The following is an 8,629-nucleotide window of genomic DNA, read 5'->3' as shown; positions in this document are numbered from 1 at the left end:
GGCTCAGGAGAGCTGAGACACTGGTTCAGGGGTTTAAGAAAGCCAGGCTGCAGACCCCATGTAGCAAGGAGGGGTGTCAGACATGGGGTCTGCATCTGGGATTGTGCCTGAGAGACTCCCAAAGCTAAGAACAGAGACCTGGCTCTATCCAGACCCAGGGGGCATAGAAGCACTTGGGATCCAGCGGTTGGGTCCCCTCACAGCAGACTGGTGTCCATGCAGAGAAGGGAACTGGATCAGTTAGGGATGGTGGCTTCCAGCACCTCCTCTACAAGAGACTGCCCACTGAACAGGGGATCTGATCGCTGCACATCCCCACCTAAGTGGTAGCAGAATAAATCAACCCATCCAGGCATTCAGTTTAACGAAGGGCCACTGAGATCTGTGCCCCTTGTGGGCATGCACAGTGTGGGAGCTGATCCAGCCAGGCAGAGAGAAGCACGAGTAGCAGCAGCTGCCTGTACTTTGCTGACATTTGCAGTTAGCAGTTAACGTCCTTGAGCTGGAGAAATCGCCCATGAGAAGGGTCCAATTTCTCTTTAAGGGGGCAGGACTCTGGAAGCATCATGAAGAGAAAGGGTAGCTTTTCCTCTCCCTCCCTGCAGCTGCTCCTGGACTGGGGAAAAGTCAGACTCTCCTTTTGCCAGAGAGGGAAGTACAGCCGGTGGATGAAACAGAGGGGTCCGGGCTGGGCTGAGAGGCTGATCAGGGATGTGGGGAAGGGGAGGAGGAGAGCAGGGGCGGAGGAGGAAGAGGAGGGGGAGGATCTGCTAATTACACAAAACAGCTCTGGGGGCTGCTGAAGTCCAGAATGAAGCAAAGAGCAGCAGAAGCGAGTGCTGCAGTGGGAGCAGAGGAGGCACCGGCAGGGATTTCCACCTGGGCAGAATTCTGCAGCTCCATCCCTTCTAGGGACTAATTCTCCGGCACGGCCAGGAGGGGACTATCTGGGCTTGACAGAAAGTCCTTCACCTGGGGAGGGAGAGCACTGAGTAGCCAGTCAGAAGAGGCAAGATCATGGAAGGGCAGCACTAAATTTGCCCCTTTTCTCTGCACCCTGTTGACCTGGAGCAAAGGGAGTTTGGAGCCAATGATAGTCTCTGGGATGGCTGCTGGCATTTAGGCACCTGATCTGACTCATTTTCCCTCCAGGAAGGGCCAGTGATGGCTGCCGAAGGGGTGGAATCCACACCCATGCCCCCCGTAGTCCAGTCCAGGATGGAGAACTTCAGGAAGGTCAAGACGTCGGTGGAGGATAGCCCGCTGCCCTTCCCCGACCTGGCCCCCGGTGTGGTGGAGATGAAGGTGAAGGAAGGCAGCAAGATCAGAAACTTGATGGGCTTTGCCATGGCCAGGATGGAGCTGAAGGGCACCCGGCAGATAGTCTTCAGTGGCTGTGGTCGGGCGGTCACCAAGACCATCACCTGCGTGGAGATCATGAAGAGGAAGCTGGGGGGTCTCCACCAGGTCACCAAGGTGTGTTACAAGACCCTGATGGAGGTGTGGGAGAACAAGGACCCCCAGCCTGGTGGTCAAGTGGAGAAGCTGACCGTCCACAAGAATGTGCCCTCCATCTGTATCCTATTGTCCAAGGATCCCCTGGACCCCAGCGAGATGGGCTACCAACCCCCGGAGCCCAGGGATGGGCTGTGGGCTTCAGAGGGGTGGATAGAGGAAGACAGACTCAGTTCATCCCCAAAAGGGGTGAAGAGACCTTTGGCACCTCCACACGGGGAACTGGCTAACAAGAAAACGCAGGTACAGGTAACAGAGAGTCAAAAGGGCTTGGGGACTGTGGACTGGACTATCATCACTGACTCACCCCCAGAGAACTAACCGAAGCCATACCTAGTGTACATAGAAAGGAGATTATATACTGAAGACACTCTAGATTTTTAGACGCTTTGTAATCAATAAAGGGACGATGAAGCCAGTGCTTTGCTTGGTCGTGAGTCCTGGTGATCTCATGTGTTGGTTAGCTTCCCCCACAAAGACTCTGGTTTGTAGACACTGCTGCTCCCCTCCACCTTCCCCTTCCTCCTTCCCCCTACCTCTGCTGCTCTTGGGGCAGGGGACATTGAGCTGCTCTGTTCTCCAGCTGCAGGGAGCTGGCTAGTGAGAAGAAAAGAGAGCAAACCAGTGGAAGGGGCAATAACGCACCAGGAGCAGCTCATCTGCATGTGGAAGTACTGGGGTGGTTGGTATATAATTGGCTAGGTACAAGGTGCCAGGTAAAGCACAGGTTCCCTGCCCCGAGGAGCTTGCAAACTGAAAGGCACGAGTGAGCAGGGTATGACAGAGTATGCTCCAGAGTGTGGGACTGTGTGGCCACTGAGGCTTGAAAGGGTTAAAGCCCAGTGATCATATTAGCCGATGCTGAGGTGAGAGAAAGGTCCTGCTGGGGCAGCTGAGCTCTGCGTGTGTGCGTCCATCTGTACATCCATCTTCTGATCCCTCTCCAGAGAAGTGGAAATGTAATAACAGTTTTAATCTAATATTCCTACAGGCCATAAAGGTGCAATTTGATCTGAGGGAGGTCTGAGGCGCTAACGGACTGTCAGTAGCGCTGTGTGCAGTCGTCTTTCTCCATTTCAATAACTGCCCATTTGAATGGGCCGTGTAATGCTCAAGATCCAGGGAAACCCACAGTGCCAAAACTTTTTCTCCCTCCCCGAGGCTGGGCTCTCCTGATGCTGCTGCACCTGTGCTTTTGTGTTTGCAGGCATTCTGAGAGCTTTTCAAACCGCTCCTCAACCTCTTCCCCTCCGCCCCCACTGCTCCAGCCCCTCCACACTAAGTAATACCCTCTCACTGGCAGGCTGCAGTCTCCCCAGCCCGGAGCGTGCCTGCCTCTGCTAAAGTGTGCTGCTTCTTTCTCCTCCCGGAGGGGTGTAATGTGAGCAACGCTTCCCCTGCCACTGGCAGGGAGATGGTGTTTGTCAGACACTGTTCATAACACAAAGCCCACTTTGTTCCTTCAGTGGATTTTGATATTCCTGTTGGGAGCCCAGAGAATGAAGATAGGGAAGCATTCGTTGATTCTCAGTGTGATTGCTTATATCTGGGGGTGCCCAGCTGCTGTGGAATGCAGCAGTTTCTTCTTTCGCTATGAGATGTGTCTCAATCCATAGAGAGGAACTCCAGGTGGGGGGAAGCTCATGTGCCTCGGATGACGGAGAATGTGTGTCTATCAGACCCGTTGCTTTTGTCAGTGGGACAAAGAAAACATGCAGGGAAGGAAATGGGTGTAATGGTCTGTTTCTAACCCCGGGTGGAATGAATTTTTTGGGTCTCAGTGCCCTGACTACATTGGTGACAAAGCTCACAACCTAGATTTGCAGGTGGTCCCATGTGGTGGCCCACACAGGAAACTGAAATTGCCGGGACTTCACATGAAGACCAAACTCTTCTCTCACCCAAGCTAAAGGGGAATTCCCCCATAATAGGCTTTGCGTCAATTGCTGGAGTACTGTGGTTAAAGACCTGCAATGAATTAACATGAAACTCAGGACCTTCCTGAACAGTAATTGAGGACATTCTGTACCTTGCAGAATTGGTCCCTAACATCAGGAGATGTGGTCCTTCCATGTCAGGGTCGGAGTCCATTGGTAGAGCATTGTGGACACTTCAGATTGGGCAGATCTAGAGACTGAAGGGCTTCCAATCTGGGAAAGGGTGAGCAGAGTGTGAGAAAGCCCAAGACTGCATGGATGTGGAGATGGTTCCTGCCCTGGGAGGGAATGTTCTTCAGAGTCCCACATGGGAGGCTTTGTAGGTGGGACTATATGGTGGTTCCGCACCTAATGCTACAGAAAAGAATGAGCCTATCTGCAGTGGATGTAGGGAATACAAAAGATGCTAGTCACGACTTCTCCATGCACAGTGTCTGGCAGTTGTCAGATCCACATTGAGATGCCTGAGACACCAGGAAAGATGGTTTGCTTGAAGCTTGTTGGAGTAACACCTTCATTATCGGAGCTGCTTCAATTACACCCGGAGAGGAGCTGTCAGGGTTATTAATGGAGAGCTCAGCAACTCATGGCTCTGTGATTCATTCTGAATAAAACACACAAACAAGCAGATGGGTTGTTTTCTCCTCTTGCCATTTATTGAGTACCCAGCTCTCCATTTCCCATAAGCCGTGAGCTACAGGGCATGAATGCATCTGAAAACCACTGTGTCTTCTTCCTCTCTAGTGTGTATTTTTCAGTAATTGTTTTATTTTGTGCTCTATGGTTTTGGTCTCTGCTCTGAAGCCAAGCAATCCTCTACATTTCTGTCTTGGGAACCTCACAGGGAAGCCAATATGGAAGGGCTGTGTGTATTAGCATGGTTTTTACATTGTGAAGATCTTTCATCTGGTCAATCTAGGTACTGATTCCACCTTGGGCAAGCAGGCAAGGAAGCTAGTTTAAGCAGTGTAGGGTTGATCTGCAGGTCTGTGGTTCAAACCCTCCCACTGAGCCAAGCGGGGTGAGTGCTATGGTTGTATGTGTGGAACTGTGGTTGAGCCAAACAGCATGATGTGGTGACTGGGGCCCTAGGTTAAGGCTCTGGAGACCTGGGTGTTGTTCCTGGCTCTGCCACTGACCTGTGTGACTTTGGGCAAATTGCTTCCCCTGTCTGTGCCTCTGTTTCCCCTCCCACCCTTTGTGTGTCTCTTGCTATGTATTTTTATGGCACCTAGCACAAGATGGTCCTGGTCTCAGTCAGGGCTTCTAGTGATACCAAAGATTATAAAGGGCCTGATTCTGCTCTCAGTGGTTTTTATATTTTCCCAGAGGAGCTATTTGTACCAGAGTAAAGGGAGAATTGAACCTCTAAAAGTCTCTCAGCAAAATCTTGGTCCAACTTGCTGTTGTTAATGGGTGCAGCTCCCCTGAGCAGAGAATTCTCAGCAGAGAATTTTGCCCCTTGTTCTTATCATACTAACTACAGTGGGGTTGATTCTGCTGTCACACTGACTACACCTGTGTAATTCTGTTGGCTGCAGCGGACTCATTCCTGATTTGCACTGTTATAAGTGAGAGCAGAATTGGGCCCATTATTGTCACCAACATAAATGATTCCTAAAGGCAGTAAGGCTTAGCCTCCAAACTGGGGGGAAATGATCCTGCAGCCTGGAAAACTGAGGAGAGCTCTCTGGTTCTGTCTTAGATAGGTGAGCAAGCACATCTAACCCATCTATCTAGCCAACGATCATCACCGTGATATCTGAGCTTGTTAGAGAGTTAATCCACTGGGTGATCCTGTCCTATCCCTTTCACATCTTAAATTTAACCTGTAAAAGAAACAAAGATTGGGCTGCTGTCTTTTTTGTAGAAAGATTTTTTTTTAATCTGATTGATTTTTACTTTAGAAAATCAGGTCTAATCTACCCCAGAAGTTTCTGTGGCAACTGAAGAATTAGTGAAACTATGACATCATGGGAGACTAAGAAATTGGGATGCAGAGGGATTTTTAGCCAGACTGTTCTGTTTTATTAATCTAATTCCAATGCCTAGTGAACTCTTTGGAGAAAAGACATCTTTATCAACACTCCTCAGCTAAGCTGCTGAGTGCTTGTAAAGCAGATGTGAATCTCCCAAGAAGTCTTCCCATAAAGCCCAGGAAAAGGGGGCTTGACTTTTCTGATATTTCTAAGGTTAAAAAAAAGAAAATGTTTTAAAAAGCTAAATGTTTTCAGGTCATCTTTATCCATCATAAAGAAGGGCAAGAGGGGAAAGCATGTTAAAATCACCATTGATAGGTAGGGATTTTGTGACCATCTCAAAGTGGGGAGGGGGAGGCTTGAAAATAGAGGAGAATCTTTCTTGTGGAGGTGGCTTGATTTCTCAATTCGGGTTGAAGAGATTTTTCATGGTGGGAGAGTGACCACAGATGCTTCTGCCTGGGAAGCTCAGCCTTGAAAGGCACAGTCCCCAATATCACAGCTTTCCCTCCCCTCACTAGTACTGCTGTCTCCAGGAGATGGAGAAAGATGGCCACCATCAGCCACACACAGTATCTGCTCCAGAAGCGCTATACAGTCCAGGGTGCTTCTCACATGTCTCGGTCCAGGTTTGCACTAGAGACGATTTGCTCATGTAGTTACATGGACCCACTTGCCTTCCCTGGCAAATACCCGCCAGGGACCCTCCCTCCTCAGCCTCCCAGGGATCCCCTCCACCATGGATAGCGTCCCCCAATCCACATATCCCCCCGTACGCCACTGTACTCCCCAGACCTCCACCCCCATGCATGGACTCACTCGCCTTCCCTGGCAATGCCTTCCAGAGACGCTCCCTCCATGCTGGATAGCGTTCCCCCCCCCCCCATACCCTCCTGCAACCCTCAAGCCCCACACCCCCAGCCCCTCCCACGGGCCACAGCTCATCCTCGATCAGCCCCCATTCCCCCCCACTGCATGTCATCCCCGGATGCTGTATTGCTGTGCTTTTTGAACCTTGACTATCGCTTTATTGTTTTGTGCTTAAACATTTTCTAATAAAACGTTTTAATTTGGCAGAACCAGCTAGTGTGGATGCAGTGTATACAGGCAAAAAATACTTTTGCCGGCATAACTTATCCTGGTTTGGCAAGCGAAATAAGCTATGGCAGCAAAAACACTTCTTTGCTGGTATAACTGCATCTATACCAGGGCTTTTGCCAGTATAGAAATGTCATACAAATCCCCACCCCTTACCCAATGGGATTATACCAGCCAAAGGTTCCAGTGTAGATCTGGCCTTGCTTGGTTCTGTGCTCTGTTCGCGCTTGTGAGGACGCAGTGTAGTACACACTCCCTGTGTTAGTTGTGTTCTCAAGCTGTGCTATGAATTCCATTGGCACAAGTTACACCAAACATTCACTTTTTGTATGGAAAAGCGGGTGTGGCTTCCCTAACAGGGGGTGTGGCCAGGGCTACAGCCTGTATTCTACATGTTCCCTGTATTTGCCTAGAGCAGATATACATTCCTCCTTTTGCCCCTCTGTGAATCTCATACTGCTGCTAATGAGGGGTTATTGCTCCTTAGGGGACAATGTATTTGCTGAATGGGCTCCTGCCAAATTGGAAATAGCCCATTCTAGCGATACGCGTGTCATATTGACGATATATATTGACTTATTTATAATCCGGATCAAGACCCTGTTGTGCTATTCACCGTACAACACAAAGGAAGGAACAGCCTCTGCCCCATGGAGCTTACAGTCTGTTGGCAATGTGGCCCTGCTAGAACCCCTCTGCATTAGGCTGTAAACTCTTCGGTGTTCAAGTTAAAGTTACTGAGGCCTGGTCTACACTGGTGGCTTAATTCGAATGAAAGTCCTTAATTTGAATTAATTACTGCCGCATCTACACTTGCGCATTGTTAATTCGAATTAAGGAGCCTTTAAAATCGAATTAATAAAACCATCTCTGCAAGTGGATTAGCGCCTGAAGTGCATCAGTTAATTCGCATTAGTGTGAGTGTGGATGCAATGGGACTTAATTCGAATTAATTGGCCTCCAGACTGTATCCCATGATGCCCCATTTCAGTACCCTCCCCCAAAGCAGCCCCGGGAAGATTTAAATCTTCATTTCTTGCGTTGAATGGGTTTAAAATCCAAGCTGCAATCATCCCCCCACACACACAACAAGCCCTTTGCAGTTTGTCTCTTTAAGGGTTTGAAAGATTTCACCACCCTGCTCCCCGCGTGGTGAATGCGATTTTAAATGCCCAGCAAGCCCTTTGCGGTTTGTCCCTTTAAGATTTGTCCCTTTGAAAGTTTGTCCCTTTGAAAGATTTCACCACCCACTCCCCTCCCTGCATGGTGAATGCGTTTTAAATGCCAGCAGTGAGAGGAAATTCTTTGCTACATTGTTTCAGTGGCCAATCATGGAAATTGATACTTTCTTAAGAGTTTATTCACAGTGCTACATGTGGATACATTATATCATGCTTTCCATCAGTGAAATGGAAACATTTGTATCACTGTATTAATATACTAACTGACTCCGTTGTTATTTATCTTACATTCTACAGACACCTGTAGATTCAAAATCAAAGGCAAGCAATATACAGGGGTGGTGGGGGAGCATAAAAGGCAAACAGCATACAGTTCTAAAGTAATCCAGGATAAGCTGTGACGTATTTGTCACGGTCAAAATGAGAACATAGTTCAGCTGGCTCCATGTGCCTACAGCAATGGTGATCGGAGGAGTAAAAAAACAGCATGAAAATCCTTTTCCTGTTTGTTTAGGGTTGAGGGATGAGGGTGGGGAAAGCAGCGCTGCATCCTGGGATGATGACACTCATCACATGATGACACAGCTTCTATGGTTAGTTGCACTGTGGGATAGCTTCGCACATTGCACTGCTTTCTAATTCAAATTAAGGCTGGACAGTATGGATGCAAGAAACCAGCACAAACACTGTAGTGTGGACAGTCTGCAGCGCTTTCTATAAATCGCTTTCTGTAATTCGAATTAAGCTAATTCAAATTAGTGCTGCGGTGTAGACATAACCTAAGTGTAGGTGCTCTGGTTTCCAGCTGTTTGATTTTGAATGGTCTAGGTACGTGTGAGGGAGGTAAGTCATATTAGCTTAACTCTGCAGCAGATGTTACTGATTGTATAAAACAATCTGCTGTTTTCCAACTTCAGCA

At 48.7% G+C, this 8,629-nt stretch overlaps 1 protein-coding gene across 1 annotated transcript; it reads left to right on the top strand.

Annotated features, from left to right (window-relative positions):
- Positions 1–805: 805 nt before the first annotated feature.
- On the top strand, positions 806–2,019 carry RPP25 (ribonuclease P and MRP subunit p25). The gene has a single exon (XM_067534656.1). The coding sequence runs from the start codon at positions 1,165–1,167 to the stop codon at positions 1,834–1,836; it is 672 nt and encodes a 223-aa protein (XP_067390757.1). The 5' UTR covers positions 806–1,164; the 3' UTR covers positions 1,837–2,019.
- Positions 2,020–8,629: the final 6,610 nt, after the last annotated feature.

This window comes from Emydura macquarii, unplaced genomic scaffold, assembly GCF_026122565.2.
Source record: "Emydura macquarii macquarii isolate MOO-44397 ecotype Brisbane River unplaced genomic scaffold, CSIRO-AGI_Emac_v2 contig_3451, whole genome shotgun sequence".
NCBI lineage: Eukaryota > Metazoa > Chordata > Testudines > Chelidae > Emydura > Emydura macquarii.
The sequence above is the reverse complement of the archived record's forward strand: the minus strand, read 5'-3'. Positions and strand labels throughout refer to the sequence as shown.

Bases quoted from the DNA above. Each gene is read 5' to 3' on its own strand.
- RPP25 (XM_067534656.1), top strand. From the start codon at position 1,165: ATGGCTGCCGAAGGGGTGGAATCCACACCCATGCCCCCCGTAGTCCAG.